This window comes from Bombina bombina, chromosome 5 (genome assembly GCF_027579735.1).
Source record: "Bombina bombina isolate aBomBom1 chromosome 5, aBomBom1.pri, whole genome shotgun sequence".
In the NCBI taxonomy this organism is placed as follows: Eukaryota; Metazoa; Chordata; class Amphibia; order Anura; family Bombinatoridae; genus Bombina; species Bombina bombina.
This window is the reverse complement of record NC_069503.1, coordinates 28,453,131-28,471,546: the sequence shown is the minus strand read 5'-3', so window position 1 is coordinate 28,471,546 and position 18,416 is coordinate 28,453,131. Positions and strand designations below refer to the sequence as shown.

The 18,416-nt window shown below is 38.2% G+C and overlaps 1 protein-coding gene across 1 annotated transcript in view; it reads right to left on the bottom strand.

The window, feature by feature from the left end:
- Positions 1-586: 586 nt before the first annotated feature.
- Positions 587-18,416, bottom strand: part of LOC128659738 (uncharacterized) — a 63,526-nt gene continuing 45,696 nt past the window's right edge. Inside the window, exons 2-5 of the mRNA XM_053713318.1 lie at positions 10,205-10,320; positions 8,254-9,370; positions 3,877-3,967; positions 587-3,487 (exon numbers count right to left, since the gene is read on the bottom strand). Coding sequence (XP_053569293.1) covers positions 1,532-3,487; positions 3,877-3,967; positions 8,254-9,370; positions 10,205-10,223 — 3,183 coding nt within the window. The 5' untranslated portion in view covers positions 10,224-10,320 and the 3' untranslated portion in view covers positions 587-1,531. The remainder of the gene's footprint in view (positions 3,488-3,876; positions 3,968-8,253; positions 9,371-10,204; positions 10,321-18,416) is intronic.

Sequence of the window (18,416 nt, the reverse complement as noted above, 5' to 3'; positions counted from 1 at the left end):
AGGATTATGATTTGGTCAGTTAATCAGTGCATATATGTTTATATACACTACATAAATGCACAAGTCACACATACACATATATATATATATCATAGCAAGGATGTGCACTCTCGCCTTCCTTCATCTGCCAGGGTGCTAGTGAAATACATAGTAGCAAAAAGAAAAAAACTTGCACTCACTGGATCGTTTTCAAAAATGAGATTTACTGGGATAAATGTGTAACATTTCGGGAATTTTACAGGTCTGAGGAAGGGGATGTAAAATTCCCGAAACATTACACATTTATCCCAGTAAATCTGATTTTTGAAAAAGATCCAGTGAGTGCAAGTTTTTTTCTTTTTGCTACCATATATATACACACACACACACACATATATATATATACATACATAGGTTCACAGGCATATATTTATTCATATCATATACTTAATTCCATATTTAACTTATCTACACATATAGTTATTTTAAAACATGATTCTTAAACACACATAATGCAAAATTGGTCATATACACTGGTTATCAGTTAATTATCTGTACAGCATTGGGATACAATTTGATATATATATAAGTAATCAAAAGAGAGCACTCACCGTATGAAAAAGTCCAAATTTATTTAAGCATATGTAAACGTTTTCGGGGAGTGACCCCGTCCTCAGACAAGTGACAAAACAAACAGTGTATAACTTATCAGTGCTACTATTTATGGGATGGAGTCAGAACGCCGATAGTGCCCGCGGGAAAGCGCCATCCGCCAAACCGGAAGTGAACGTCAGCACGTAATCACGTGGGGCGTTTTTGCGCCGGCTCCAGCAGCATATCATGACGTCATCAATATATGCGTGAAGAGTAATCATCTCGTGTAAACAAAACAAATCTAGGTTGCTATAGTGATGTCCAATCACTATATCACTATAGCAACCTAGATTTGTTTTGTTTACACGAGATGATCACTTCACCTGGCTTCTCTTCTGTGTTCACACACAGCAGGGGTTGTTTCCTGACAAATGGTGTGTTAGATATTAGCCAAAGTTTTAACAATGGGGGTTTGAGCAGGAAGTCTTTTGAATGCAGATTTAACCCATTGAATAGACTTTTATAGCATATTTTGCAATTTTAAAACATGGTGCTTCTGTCCTCAGGAATGTAATATTTTTCCCTGTGCCTATAATGATAAGAGATTCAATATTTTTTCCTGTGCCTATGACTCAACAATTTACTCCTAGTATCACTTTTCTTCATTCACTTGCTATCTTTATTTGAAAAGCAAAAATGTAAGTTTAGAAGCCGGCCCATTTTTGTTTCACAACCTGGGTCGTGCTTGCTGATTGGTGGCTAAATGCACCCATTAATAAACAAGTGCTGCCCAGGGTCTGAACCAAAAATTGGTTGTCTCCTTAGCTTAGATGCCATCTTTTTCTAATAAAGATAGCAAGAGAACAAAGAAAATTGATAATAGGAGTAAGTTAGAAAGTTGCTTAAAATTACATGCTCTATGGGAAATTGCTGAAAACGTAACAACTGCCATTGCAGTCTAAATTATGTCCATTAACCATACAGGGCTTGAAAGTAAGGCATTGAAGTCACTCCTGAAGTCAGGGTAATTATGATAACACATAGGCAACTTTAGAATGCATCCACATGTGTGCGACTGAGGTCTGCGCTGAAATTCTGTTGTTTCAATGAACTCGATTGTGACAGGATTTTCAACCAAGTTTGATCCAGTGCAAAAATGAAGAAAATTATGAAGGGTTTGCTGATCAACTTCACCAACATACCTTTTAAGGTAGCGGGCAGCTCCAAGCTGCTGTGGTGTCATATTGTCTGGGAACAAAAGGAGATCTCTCACTGACTTTCCAGTTGGTATCTTCTTCTGTATGAGATCATACAGAGCTTCCTGGGGTAACGCAATTTCCAGAGACATCACAATAGGACGCCAACATTCAATAACATACATGGGTGCTTGTATTATTGCCTTGTGTCCCATCTGTGACAGTAATGGAAGAAAAGTGTCTTTGTTTGGGACCTGATGGCACTCATGAACATCAAGGATGTCTAACAAAGAATCTATATCCACTGAATTAAAATCTTCTAAAGCCTTGATAAGCACGTGTTTCTCTTGTTCTGAAACATAATGCAAGAATGAATCCATATAGCTGCTAGTACTTCTTCCATACAGTACCTCTTCAAGAAATGGTACTGCCAATCTGACAGGAAAGTAGCGGGCTAGGTTCCATCCTACAACAAAAATTCTGGCAACTGCTTGCCACTCTTCGGACTGATAGTCATGTCTGATAAATGGTACTTTAACATTAGCTCCCAAAGTACACCTGTCATAGAATTCTGTCCAGAACTCAGTTAGACAGTCCATTAACATACCTATTCCCTCTCCCTTTTCAAGATCACCATTAGGTAGGCGCATTCTAACATTCACTTCTGCCGTTAAAATATCTGGACTTTTGAATTCTTTGATAAGATCAAACAGACAATGGCCTCTCCTAATGATTAAGGTGATAGTTTTGGGAAAATGTTCATAATTTACTTGTATTTCAGGAGAAGGTGCTGTTACGCTAAGAATCTGTGTGGACTCTTCGATGACAGACGCTTCAGGATTACTAATAGGCTGTGCAATCAAGTGCAGTGTTACGAGAGCAGGATCAGGTTTAATATGGCTCTGCAAGGTCAAGGTGGGGGTTGCTGGATAAGATTCAAGTCCAGTCACATCCTGAGTGGGCTGACCATTCCAAGGCTGTGTGTCATCCAACTGTACCTCGTAATTTGAATTAGCTCCTATGAGAACTAAGTCAATCTCTTGTGCACTCATGTCATGTATCGCACCTTCAGCTAAAATATCTTGCCCATCTTCAGTGGGATCTAAAACTGGAGTTGAGTTTCTCACGGCTTGAATCTCTTTGTCTGTAGGTAGCTCCTTATTCTCTTGTTTAGTGCAAAGGTAGAGCTTTAGCATTCTAACCTTGCTTTGAATGTATAGATCTTCCACAGTGTTTGAACTGTTTACCTGAATTTGAGAAGACTGGATTTCGGTAGAATAATCCAAGAGTTTTTTCTTTCCAGACAATCCATTGGGAAAAAAAAACATTTCTGCCAAGGACTTGATGTCCAGCATAGTACTGGCTTTGTCTACAGTCAGGTGTCTTGTTCCTCCACCTCTGATTGCCTTCACCTGTTTATATCTCTGCTGTTCCATGTCAAAATCCATCCAACTAATTTCTAGACGTCTTTCAGTTTTCTCAGCACTTCTGTTCCCAATCCATGTAGATGACTTTTTTTTAGATGTCTTTTCCATTAATGCTAATCTGTGTCGTAATCGTTTCAGTATATGATCTCTTCTGGAGTTGCTGGATGCATTGGTGTTGCTGGATTTATTGCTTCTCCTGCAGAAGGACACTGTAGCTATTCTATCTACAGATTTTGGAATGTATTTTGCCAACTCATTGTCAGACATTAATGATATCACAGAAGTGTCAACCTACAAAGAACACAAGATGGTTGGAGAAAAAGATTATTAACTAGTGTACATTAGTGATCGAACTAGGTTGATGGTGTAAAATAGGTGTAATTGTCTGTATCAGCTACACTGTAGCAGAGAGATGAGAGGAAAGTCAGAAGATATTAAATCTGAATATTAGCAGAGCATTTTTAAAGAACATACATGCAAAGGATTAAAGGCAGGGGAGTGTATAGAAAGTAATGAATAACACAATTAAAAGTAAAAATATTGATATTCAATGATAGGTGTTTTATTTCTTATGTAAATTTATTTCTCATGTTCGGCATCAGCAAAATCTTAGGGAAAAACGTGCTTTTATCGATTAACAACAATAATCAATAAAAATGTAAATGCTAATTGATACTTACATTTTCTTTTTCCATTTTCTGGATGAAATCCTCTGCGACACCGCGCTGCTTCAAGAAGTTTCTCAAAGTAGCTGCTTCCATACTTTGGCATCTGCAATAGCATATCATACAATTTTATTGGTGGTATTTGTGTTAGACATGTAATAATCCTAATCTGAACGTTTAATTTAAAAGGACAGTCGACTTTTTTGCGCAACCAACACTGTTATAGTAATATATTTCTTATCTCTGTAATTACCTTGTATTTAAGCCTCTGCCATTTATCTCATACCAAGCAGTGATGGCTTTTTAGGTAAATCCACAGGAGCGCAATGTTATCCATATGGAACACATGACGTTTTCACTGTGCTGCTGTGAATATCTGATAGCATGCCCTGATATAAGGCTGTCTGTAGCGGCTAAAAAACGGACAGTCTACACCAAAACTGCCATTGTTTAAAAAGATAGATAATCCATTTATTACTCATTGCCCAGTTTTTCATAACCAATACTCTGATATTAATGTAATTTTTAGCTCTGTGATTACCTTGTTTCTAAGGCTCTGCACCCATCCCACTTTTCTCACAGGTGTGTACAGATTTGCAATTTGGCCAAATTATTTAGCCAATCAGTGCTCAGTCAGCTGAATTTCCACAAGTGTCAGCCCAGTGTTATGTATATGGGAAAATCAGGGGGATTATTTTACAGCTAGACAGTGTGATAGGGGCAGGCTGCACAATCTTAGAAATTAGCATATGAACCTACCTAGGCTTATCCTTCCACAATAAATACCAACAGAACAAAGAACATTTGGTGATAAAAAACATGGAAAGTTGTTTAACCCCTTGAGTCAAATGGATGTAGGTAAAGAAGTATCAGAAAAACAAAATCACAGCAGCACCACTTTTTATTCCATATCACATGGGCAGCAAAAATCAGTGAAAAAGAACAACGTTTCAGGTCAAACACCCTTATTCATGTACATACAGTGTATGTACCCATTAGCAAACTTAAGTACCTATAGACACCTCTTTAATTAACACTTTAGATATACCATTTTGGTTTTTCATTCGTATATACTGACCCCTAGTAGGCTACACCTATATGTACTATTCTTCAACAATAAAAAATATACATTTATACAATTAAAAACACATCAAAACAGACCTGGAGAGCAGCAGTTCTAACCTACAGATTTCATCAAAGACAATGCACAATTTGTCACTTAACTTGTATAAATAAATAAATAAACCCTGAAATCAGCCTTTATGTAAACACACTCAAATCAAGTCCCCTATTCATACCTTTGGGAAATAATGACTCTAGTTTATTAATCCAAAAGGCTTTATGCCTTCTATGAAGTAATTCCCTATTACCTCCTCTTCTAGGAATGGGTACATAATCAATAATTTGAAACCTCAATTGTGAGATAGTATGGCATTTTTAAAAAAAATGGTATGCTACAGGAGCATTAAGGTCATTGTTCCTAATATTTAATTTATGTTGTAGGATTCTATCCCTGACCCGTTGGGTCGTCTCACCAATATAAATTATGCCACACGGACACTTGATCAAATATATTACAAAGGTGGCATTACAATTATAGTACCCTTTAATTCTGAATTTCTGACCTGTTAAGGGGTGAGTAAAACTATCTCCTTTAATCAAATTATTACAATTTGAACAATTAAGGCAAGGGAAACAGCAATTATTCTTTGCAGTTATAAAGCCCTGTCTAGTCTTCCTTTTACTACCCATATCAGCTCTGATTATCTTATCTCTTAGGCTGGGGAGTCTAGTATATGCAGGCATAGGCAGCTGTTTAAAAGCCTTTCACTTCAGGGTTACACTCACTTAAAACGTGCCAATGTTTTTATATAATTATTTGAATTCTTGGGCTGTAGGCATTATACTCTGAAATAAATACCATCCTGTCAGGGTCTTTCTTATTTAGGCTATTCTCCTTGTTGACCCTTCCTTTTGGTAGTTTCAGTACCTTTTTGATGACATCATCTATCATATTATGTGGATAACCTTGCTCTACAAATCTCCCATTTCCTTAAGCCTTACCAGGGATAAGGCATCATCTCTCACAATCCTTATCACCCTTAACATTTGGCTAAAGGGAAGTGACTTAATTAACGCTGGGGCATGAGCACTAGTATAGTGAAGGAGACTATTCTTATCCGTATCCTTTCTATACAGGTCGGTTTTTAGCACTCCCCCATCCTTAGAAACCCTCGTATCCAAAAAGATTATAGACTCCTCACTCCAGGATAGTGTGAATTTCATGTTCCTTGTTACAGAATTAAATTCCAGCACAAAACGCTGGAGGGTACCAACGTCGCCCCACCAAATGCCAAAGATATCATCTATGTAGCGCCACCAGGTGGTGCCACATAGTAGGATAAGTTTATTTTCATACACAAATCTTTCTTCAAAGGTGTTCATAAAGACATTGGCATAGGTGGGAGCGACGTTGGACCACATAGCTGTCCCCTGTTTCTGAACATAATATGTATCCTCAAATAGAAAATAGTTACAGTATAAAATAATTTCAAGCAATTCAACTATAAACTGTCATTGTTCCAATGAGAATCTATTACTTTTAGAAATAGCAAAACTTATTGCGTCCAAGCCACTAGTATGGGGTATTGATGTGTAGAGACTTACAATATCCAAGCTGTAAAGAATACATTCATCCATAGACCCAGATAAGCTACCAATTTTCTCCAAAAAGTCATTTGTGTCTTTAATAAAAGACATAGATTGAGATACAAACGGTCTTAAAAGCCTATCCAGGTATATGAAGATGTTTGTAAAGATAGAATCAGTGCCTGCCACAATTGGACACCCAGGAGGGGCCTCCAAATTTGTGTGCACCTTTGGGAGTGTATAAAAGACTGGGGTAATAAACTCGTCTTTAATTAGAAACTTCTTTGTTTCATTGTCAATGATCCCATTCAGGAATGCTCTCTGAACACATTTCTTAATATCCGTCCAATTTTTTTTGGAAGGGTGAGGGTCATATGTAAGGGACATATAAACCTCAGTTTTAGACAATTGCATCTGAATCTCATTAATATAGTACCCCCTATTCAAAATTACAGTTGTTCCACCCTTGCAGCCTGCTTGCAAATAAACTTTTTCTCATTGCTTAAAGACTTCAATGATAAACTTTCTTATTTTGTCATATTAGGTGAAAACGGATGTAGGCACTACATCACAGTGTACTTTACTCAGAGTACCCTGTTGACGTAGTACCTACATACAGCCTTCTCCCTCATGCTGCAGTCTGTGCTGTAAAAGGGAGAATGGATGAGCAGCATGGCCAGGTCTGCTGAGCTGATGAAGAGTTTTGTGAGGGAGAGTTGGAGAGGGGAAGATCATTGGGGGGGAGTAGTGAGGGTGAAAGGGGGCTGCTACACTACAGATAATGGGGCCGATTTATCATATGTCGGGCAGATAATGTCCGCCCGCCCGCCATCACTGAATGCTGACAGAATACGCTGTCGGCATTGTACATTGCACAAGCAGTTCTGGTGAACTGCTTGTGCAATGCTGCCCCCTGCAGGCCACTAGTATTCGATCAGGCTGATTGCTGTCCTCCGCCGCAGAGGTGGCGGACCAGTTAAGGACCAGCATTCTTAAGACCGCTGCTTCTTAACTGCTTTTTTTGGTGAGCCTGAAACAGCTGCATTGGGGCCGATTGACCGCTTGGTAATTCGGCCCCAAATTTTTTAAAAAAATGTTTTTTAAAAATCCTTAAAATATATATTCTCCGCTCAGCAGAAATAGAACTATTGCACCTTAAGTGGGTGAGAAATAAAACAATATTAATTGTGAGTGAGGGTGGAAGTCTTGGTGAGTTTCCACACTTTTTTTGTAGGACCCCTGGTGCATGCACATTAAATAAATCTCCCAGATGTCAATCATTTGAGACTGATGTTCTTGTTTATATAATTCTCTAACACTCTATTCATATAAAGACTCTTTTATTCTGTAAATGTAATTATTTCCTCCCCTATGTAAATCAAACGTACAACTCCTAATAGTGGCATATTAATAAACAACACTGGGGGTGCTTTGGTGGTGAATGGTTGTGTAAACTTGTCAGTATGAGGACAGATTTGTATATTCAAGTATGGTGTTTGGATACTATCCCATTGATATGAGAGAAACTGATGTGCACATATATAGAGGAATAAAGGACAGCACTTCCAATATGGAGATTTTGTAACTGTGATTTAGAAAGTATTATTTACAATAGGATCCTTTTTTGACTCTTCTGTTTAGAGAGTTTGTCCACTTAAGGATAATTTTTAAAAGTTTTCCATACTGTGCATATAAAGTTTATTTTGTGAGTAAATATTTGGTGTTTTGTGATACCCGACTGACCTTTTTCCACTTTGTAAACATGTGAAAGGTTTTTCTCCTGTGTGAATCCTTTCATGAGTTTTCAGATTACTCTTATGTGTAAATCCTTTTCCACACTCTGCACATGTGAACGGCTTTTCCCCTGTGTGACTCATTTCATGAGTTTTCAGATTACTCTTTACTGTAAAACCTTTTCCACACTCTGCACATGTGAAAGGCTTTTCTCCAGTGTGACTCATTTCATGAGTTTTCAGATTACTCTTATGTGTAAATCCTTTTCCACACTCTGTACATGTGAATGGCTTTTCTCCTGTGTGAATCCTTTCATGAGTTTTCAGATTACTAATTTGTGTAAAACATTGTCCACACTCTGTACATGCGAAAGGCTTTACCCTTGTGTGAATCCTTTCATGAGTTTTCAGACTACTCTTTAGATTAAAACATTTTCCACACTCTATACATGTGAAAGGTCTCTCTCCTGTGTGGGTCTTTTCATGAAATAGGAGATTTCCCTTGGATGTGAAACAACTCCCGCACTCATTACATGTGAAAGGTTTCTCCCCCGTGTGGGTCTTTTCATGAGATATGAGATTTACCTTGGATGTGAAACATCTCCCACACTCATTACATGTGAAAGGTTTCTCCCCTGTGTGGGTCTTTTTGTGATAATTAAGGCCTCCTTTAGATAAGAAACATTTCCCACATTTTGTACACGTATGAGGTTTCACAACTGTGTGAACTGTATTGTGTTCAAGGAGATGCAAATTACATGTGAAACTTTTCTCACATTCTGTACATTTGAATAGTTTCTTATTTGTATGAATCATTTGGCTAGACTTAAGATTTTTCTCTTCTTTAAAATGTTTTGAGTACTCAGTAAATGTGTGTGGTTTATCCTCTGGGATAATCATTTCACTAGATAAGGCATAAATGTTGTCCTCTTGTTTGATGACTAAATTACTCTCTGTACATAATGATTGCTGCTCAGTTCCTGCCAATTCATCATCTTCTTTAAATATCTGCTGTGATATTTCCAATGTTTGTGAATAGTCATTAGTGTCCAAGACTTCTGGAGTCTGTGGTATCATTCTGATACTTCCTGTAGTGAAGGATGGATATGAACTGTTCAAGTGATTGTCTACATAAAAAGAAAAGGAATAAAGAAAATAAAGAAAGATTATTGTTTAAAAAGGAATCCATATTTTACAAAAAAATATTTATTTACACTCAATAAAATGGCTTCTGTTTTGCGTTCATTTTTAAATTGATTAACCAGTAAATCACAAATTAAAACAACAAAAGACAAATAATGTAAATATTTCTACATCATAATAAACTAAAACACAGATTACTGATTAAAACAAGTTATAGGGCCCCATTAGACAATGTGCAGGTGGATAATGTTCTCAGCCAGGGAACAAGTACATCTGTATTTTGGAAAAGAGAGGTGGCATCCACCATCCTCATTTAACATTGCACAAGCAAATGCACATACAGCCCTGCCTGGCTCATGCTCAACCAGAGGGTGAGAATATTATGTTTTAATCATCACAGACTAATAATTAGTGTGAGATGTTTTGAAAGGCTAAGGAGCAGTGATCTTATTATACTTCTTAGCTTTCAGCTGTGGTTGTTTGATTTATATTATCAGCCAAAAACTTTATGAGTTTTAATAATATGCACTGTTAAATTAAGCACACAAATCAGTGGTGGTTCTGGGGTGGGGAACACTCACTGGGGGAGTTGTGAGTGTTCCACACATGGGAACAAGCTAGGCCTAAGTGTAGTTATGGGTGTTCAACTAGCTGGGTCAGGGCTGGGGAAGGTAGAGTTGCAGGTGATCTGAGAGCAGGTGTTGACACAAATGTACTTAAAAGATGCAGATATAAATATAGTAGTTTATATTTGTTTAATGAGTGATCTATTCTATTTTTCCAATAATTAAAGTCAGCATAATATCTATTTTACTCACCTAACACATATGAGTCCATGCTGATAACAGGCTCCAATGTCTGTGTTCAGGAAGAAGGTTCCTTTATTCACTCCAGTTACATCAATACCTGATATCTCTCAGTGCTCTGGCTGTGTCTGTAAAAAGTATATTAAATGGTTTAGACAGATAATAAATAATGGTTCTGATTAACTGTATGTATGGTATAATTAAAGGCACACATAACAATTCATGTGATACAGATCAGCTGTTTAGGTTATTACATATGTGCTATTGATTCAGCACAAGCATTTAGTACAGTTAGCTCTGTGGTTGTTACAGTTGCACCTTAAAACCTTAAATATTAATCTTTCCAATATAAGCTCAGGAGTGAAAAATCTATTTATGAGTGGGACATACTAAAACCTTACAAATATATTATATTTTTTCACCATTATTTATATCAAAGAGCAGCACTCACACAAATGTTAAATAAACGTTGTTTAAATTTAATTTAAATCGAATACTACAGTATTGATATTGTACTTCTTACAGATCTTTACTGTCAGACATTTTGTCTATATATATAGTTATAAATAGTTATAATATGCAGGAATATATCCAAAGTGAAAAGATTATTTAAGGGATACTGGACTTCCGTTGTGGGAATTGCTAGGAGAACTTTGTGAGTGTCAGCCTCCAGCGAGCAGACCACATGGGGACAAACTATCACGCCACACCAAGCTAACGATTCGGCTCATAGGCAGATGCTTACAGCATAAAGCCGCGGGAGCATGTCATTTGGCCTTGTTTCCAGATATCGGAGTAAGACCAAATAAAAGCCCTAACTGCCGTGTGGCTTAGGCCCAACCCCGGGAGAAGGAACCCGAAGATTGAAGAGGTGTACACTGCATCTTTACACCACTACCTTTTGCTACAAACCAGTCTGCCATTACATCTGCCAAACTGTATCTCCCATAACCCACGAGATATGAGGTGAGCAGGTTCCAAATGGACCAATATCCATGGATTTCTATGCTCTTCCTGAGCCATTAAGGGAAGGAGAAAACACATTAATGGTTGTTAAAAAAAACCAACATAATTTATGTAAGAACTTACCTGATAAATTCATTTCTTTCATATTAGCAAGAGTCCATGAGCTAGTGACGTATGGGATATACATTCCTACCAGGAGGGGCAAAGTTTCCCAAACCTCAAAATGCCTATAAATACACCCCTCACCACACCCACAAATCAGTTTAACGAATAGCCAAGAAGTGGGGTGATAAGAAAAAAGTGCGAAGCATAAATATAAGGAATTGGAATAATTGTGCTTTATACAAAAAAATCATAACCACCACAAAAAAGGGTGGGCCTCATGGACTCTTGCTAATATGAAAGAAATGAATTTATCAGGTAAGTTCTTACATAAATTATGTTTTCTTTCATGTAATTAGCAAGAGTCCATGAGCTAGTGACGTATGGGATAATGACTACCCAAGATGTGGATCTTCCACGCAAGAGTCACTAGAGAGGGAGGGATAAAATAAAGACAGCCAATTCCGCTGAAAATAATCCACACCCAAACAAAGTTTAAAACTTATAATGAAAAAAACTGAAATTATAAGCAGAAGAATCAAACTGAAACAGCTGCCTGAAGTACTTTTCTACCAAAAACTGCTTCAGAAGAAGAAAACACATCAAAATGGTAGAATTTAATTAAAAGTATGCAAAGAAGACCAAGTTGCTGCTTTGCAAATCTGAACAACCGAAGCTTCATTCCTAAACGCCCAGGAAGTAAAAACTGACCTAGTAGAATGAACTGTAATCCTTTGAGGCGGAGTTTTACCCGACTCGACATAAGCATGATGAATTAAAGATTTCAACCAAGATGCCAAAGAAAAGGCAGAAGCCTTCTGACCTTTCCTAGAACCGGAAAAGATAACAAATAGACTAGAAGTCTTTCGGAAATTCTTAGTAGCTTCAACATAATATTTCAAAGCTCTAACTACATCCAAAGAAAGCAATGATTTCTCCTTAGAATTCTTAGGATTAGGACATAATGAAGGAACCACAATTTCTCTACTAATGTTGTTAGAATTCACAACCTTAGGTAAAAATTTAAAAGAAGTTTGCAACACCGCCTTATCCTGATGAAAAAACAGAAAAGGAGACTCACAAGAAAGAGCAGATAAATCAGAAACTCTTCTGGCAGAAGAGATGGCCAAAAGGAACAAAACTTTTCAAGAAAGTAATTCAATGTCCAAAGAATGCATAGGTTCAAAAGGGAGGAGCTTGAAGAGCCCCCAGAACCAAATTCAAACTCCAAGGAGGAGAAATTGACTTAATGACAGGTTTTATACGAACCAAAGCTTGTACAAAACAATGAATATCAGGAAGATTAACAATCTTTCTGTGAAAAAGAACAGAAAGAGTAGAGATTTGTCTTTTCAAGGAACTTGCAGACAAACCTTTATTCAAACCATCCTGAAGAAACTGTAAAATTCTCGGAATTCTAAAAGAATTGATGAGAAAGACACCAAGAAATATAAGTCTTCCAGACTCTATAACATATCTCCCTAGATACGGATTTACGAGCCTGTAACATAGTATTAATCACAGAGTCAGAGAAACCTCTTTGACAAAGAATCAAGCGTTCAATCTCCATACCTTTAAATTTAAGGATTTGAGATCCTGATGGGAAAAAAAGGACCTTGTGACAGAAGGTCTGGTCTTAACGGAAGAGTCCACGGTTGGCAAGAGGCCATCCGGACAGGATCTGCATACCAAAAACCTGAGAGGCCATGCTGGAGCCACCAGCAGAACAAATGAGCATCCCTTCAGAATCTTGGAGATTACTCTTGGAAGAAGAACTTGAGGCGGAAAGATATAGGCAGGATGATACTTCCAAGGAAGTGACAACGCATCCACTGCTTCCGCTTGAGGATCCCTGGATCTGGACAGATACCTGGGAAGTTTCTTGTTTAGATGAGAAGCCATCAGATCTATTTCTGGAAGACCCCATATTTGAACAATCTGAAGAAATACCTCTGGGAGAAGAGACCATTCGCCCGGATGAAACGTGTGGCGACTGAGATAATCCGCTTCCCAATTGTCTATACCTGGGATATGAACCGCAGAAACTAGACAGGAGCTGGATTCCGCCCATACCAGAATTCGAGATACTTCTTTCATAGCCAGAGGACTGCGAGTCCCTCCTAGATGATTGATGTATGCCACAGTTGTGACATTGTCTGACTGAAAACAAATGAACGATTCTCTCTTTAGAAGAGGCCAAGACTGAAGAGCTCTGAAAATTGCACGGAGTTCCAAAATATTGATCGGTAATCTCACCTCCTGAGATTCCCAAACCCCTTGCGCTGTCAGAGACCCCCACACAGCTCCCCAACCTGTAGGACTTGCATCTGTTGAAATTACAGTCCAGGTCGGAAGAACAAAAGAAGCCCCCTGAACTAAACGATGGTGATCTGTCCACCACGTCAGAGAGAGTCGTACAATCGGTTTTAAAGATATTAATTGAGATATCTTTGTGTAATCCCTGCACCACTGGTTCAGCATACAGAGCTGAAGAGGCCGCATGTGAAAACGAGCAAAGGGGATCACTTCCGATGCCGCAGTCATAAGACCTAGAATTTCTATGCATAAGGCTACCGAAGGGAAAGATTGTGACTGAAGGTTTCGACAAGCTGATATCAACTTTAGACGTCTCATGTCTATCAAAGATAGAGTCATGCAGGCCCACTTATCAAGCTCCGTACGGAGCTTGAAGGGCCGTGTTTCTGGCGAGTCTTCAGACTCGCCAGAAACACAACTTATGAAGCAGCGGTCTAACGACCGCTGCTCCATAACCCTGTCCGCCTGCTCTGAACAGGCGGACAGGAATCGCCAGACATCAACCCGATCGAATACGATCGGGTTGATTGACAGCTCCCTGCTGGCGGCCGATTGGCCGCGAGTCAGCAGGGGGCGGCGTTGCACCAGCAGCTCTTGTGAGCTGCTGGTGCAATGTTAAATGCGGAGAGCGTATTGCTCTCCGCATTTAGCGAGGTCTTGCGGACCTGATCCGCAGTGTCGGATCAGGTCCGCAAGCCCTTTGATAAATGGGCCTGAATGATACTGAATCTATCTGAAAACCTAAAAGGTTACCTAAGTCTGTGGAATCAATGAACTTTTTGGTAAATTGATCCTCCAACCATGATAATGAAGAAACAACACAAGTCGATTCGAATGAGATTCTGCTAAATGTGAAGACTGAGCAAGTACTAAGATATCGTCCAAATAAGGAATACCACAATACCCTGTTCTCTGATTACAGACAGAAGGGCACCGAGAACCTTCGTAAAAATTCTTGGAGCTGTAGCTAGGCCAAACGGCAGAGCCACAAACTGGTAATGCTTGTCTAGGAAAGAGAATCTCAGAAACTGATAGTGATCTGGATGAATCGGAATATGCAGATATGCATCTTGTAAATCTATAGTAGACATATAATGCCCTTGTTGAACAAAAGGCAGGATAGTCCTTACAGTTACCATTTTGAATGTTGGTATCCTTACATAATGATTCAATATTTTTAGATCCAGAACTGGTCTGAAGGAATTTTCCTTCTTTGGTACAATGAAGAGATTTGAATAAAACCCCAGTCCCTGTTCCAGAACTGGAACTGGCAAAATTACTCCAGTCAACTCTAGATCTGAAACACATTTCAGAAATACTTGAGCCTTCGCTGGGTTTACTGGGACACGGGAAAGAAAAAATCTCTTTGCAGGAGGCCTTATCTTGAAGCCAATTCTGTACCCTTCTGAAACAATGTTCTGAATCCAAAGATTGTGAACGGAATTGATCCAAATTTCTTTGAAAAAACGTAATCTGCCCCCTACCAGCTGAGCTGGAATGAGGGCCGCACCTTCATGTGGACTTAGGAGCTGGCTTTGACTTTCTAAAAGACTAGGATTTATTCCAGACTGGAGATGGTTTCCAAACTGATACCGCTCCTGAGGATGAAGGATCAGGTTTTTGTTCCTCTTTGTGAACGAAAACGATTATTACCCTGGAAAGAAAGGGAAAGCAGAGTAGACTTAGAAGACATAACAGCATTCCAAGTCTTAAGCCATAAAGCTCTTCTAGCTAAAATAGCTAGAGACATATACCTGACATCAACTCTAATGATATCAAAGATGGCATTACAAATAAAATTATTAGCATGTTGAAGAATAAAAATGCTATGAGAAATATGATCTGTTACTTGTTGCGCTAAAGCTTCTAACCAAAAGATGAAGCTGCAGCAAGATCCGCTAAAGATATAGCAGGTCTAAGAAGATTACCTGAACACAAGTAAGCTTTTCTTAGAAAGGATTCAATTTTCCTATCTAAAGGATCCTTAAGGAAGTACCATCTGCCGTAGGAATAGTAGTACGCTTAACAAGAGTAGAGACAGCCCCATCAACTTTAGGGATTTTGTCCCAAAACTCTAATCTGTCAGATGGCACAGGATATAATTGCTTAAAACGTTTAGAAGGAGTAAATGAATTACCCAAATTATTCCATTCCCTGGAAATTACTTCAGAAATAGCACTAGGGACAGGAAAAACTTCTGGAATAACTACAGGAGATTTAAAAACCTTATCTAAATGTTTAGATTTAGTATCAAGAGGACCAGAATCCTCAATTTCTAATGCAATTAGGACTTCTTTAAGTAAAGAACGAATAAATTTCATTTTAAATAAATATGAAGATTTATCAGCATCAACCTCTGAGACAGAATCCTCTGAACCAGAAGAACCAGAATCCTCAATTTCTAATGCAATTAGGACTTCTTTAAGTAAAGAACGAATAAATTTCATTTTAAATAAATATGAAGATTTATCAGCATCAACCTCTGAGACAGAATCCTCTGAACCAGAAGAACCATTATCAGAATCAGAATGATGATGTTCATTTAAAAATTCATCTGAAAAATGAGAAGTTTTAAAAGACTTTTTACGTTTACTAGAAGGAGGAATAACAGACATAGCCTTCTTAATGGATTTAGAAACAAAATCTCTTATGTTATCAGGAACACTCTGAGCATTAGATGTTGACGGAACAGCAACAGGTAATGTAACAGTACTAAAGGAAATATTATCTGCATTAACAGTTTGTCATGACAAAACAGTACAAACAACAGCTGGAAGAACAGATACCATAAGTTTACAGTAGATACACTTAGCTTTGGTAGCTCCAGCCCCAGGCAGCGATTTTCCAGAAGTATCTTCTGACTCAGTTTCAACGTGGGACATCTTGCAATATGTAATAGAAAAAACAACATATAAAGCAAAATTGATCAAATTCCTTAAATGACAGTTTCAGGAATGGGAAAAAAATGCCAGTGAACAAGCTTCTAGCAACCAGAAGCAATAAAAAATGAGACTTAAATAATGTGGAGACAATAGTGACGCCCATATTTTTTTAGCGCCAAAAATGACGCCCACATTATTTGGCGCCTAAATGCTTTTGGCGCCAAAAATGACGCCACATCCGGAACGCCGACACTTTTGGCGCAAAAGAACGTCAAAAATGACGCAACTTCCGGCGACACGTATGACGCCGGAAACAGAAAAAAAAAATTTGCGCCAAAAAAGTCAGCGCCAAGAATGACGCAATAAAATGAAGCATTTTCAGCCCCCGCAAGCCTAACAGCCCACAGGGAAAAAGTCAAATTTTTAAGGTAAGAAAAAAATGATTTATTGATTGATTTATTCATATGCATTATCCCAAATATGAAACTGACTGTCTGAAATAAGGAATGTTGAACATCCTGAGTCAAGGCAAATAAATGTTTGAATACATATATTTAGAACTTTATAAAAAAAAGTGCCCAACCATAGCTTAGAGTGTCACAGAAAATAAGATTTACTTACCCCAGGACACTCATCTACATGTTGTAGAAAGCCAAACCAGTACTGAAACGAAAATCAGCAGAGGTAATGGTATATAAATGAGAGTATATCGTCGATCTGAAAAGGGAGGTAAGAGATGAATCTCTACGACCGATAACAGAGAACCTATGAAATAGACCCCGTAGAAGGAGATCATTGAATTCAAATAGGCAATACTCTCCTCACATCCCTCTGACATTCACTGCACGCTGAGAGGAAAACCGGGCTCCAACCTGCTGCGGAGCGTATATCAACGTAGAATCTAGCACAAACTTACTTCACCACCTCCATAGGAGGCAAAGTTTGTAAAACTGATTTGTGGGTGTGGTGAGGGGTGTATTTATAGGCATTTTGAGGTTTGGGAAACTTTGCCCCTCCTGGTAGGAATGTATATCCCATACGTCACTAGCTCATGGACTCTTGCTAATTACATGAAAGAAAGGACTGTTGTGAAACATATATTTACCCATCTGTCAGTTAAACTGATATCACTGGCGAGACTCAGGTGCACATGCATTTTGTTCCAGTGCTTTAACATCTCCAGGCTGGGCTTCTAAGGCATTCTTATATTTAACCTTGAAGTCAATATTGTTTTTGTGATATATAAATGTATCTGACCCCCTTCTTGAAGTAAAGCATCTTTCAACATTGATGAAAGAGACTGTCCATCATGTCCCCAAAAAGCCAAGTGCTCATGTTGCTACACTAATAAATGCTTGCTTCACGTATGTGCTGAAAGTGAGAAGCATTTTTTGCTGCTTTTGAATCTAAGCATCTTTACCATGCTAGTTGTATATACCCGCTCTGTTTTTGACACCCAACGTGGTGATATCAAAATATAGCCATCTTGCTCTAGAGGCTAAATATTTCCATGGTGATATTGGAGTATGCTAGTCTTGCTGTGGAAATTGAATATTTCAGCTGCAAGACCTGTGAAATTATACTTACTTCCTAAAGTCAAGCATCCTAAGTGTTATTTATATGTACAGTCACCTTATCTCTGAAGCCAAACTTAATTACTTTGACTCCAGTGCAAGATCACTCTATTTCAGAGACTAAGTATCTCTACTCTAATATTTTGAGTAGGCTCGGTGTACATCAGAGCCAAATTTTCTCTTTAGGGATACTTGTGTATGCTCATGCTGAACTGGAAAATCAAGTATTATAACTAAAGATATCTCTGCATATTTATTTTACTCTAAGAAATCAAGCATTTAGATTACAACATTTTTGCCAAGTTGTATTATTCCATATAGTTTTAGCATTAGTTTCCTTTAACATCTACGCAGGTAGATTTGTGTTCCTGGATGCTAAATATT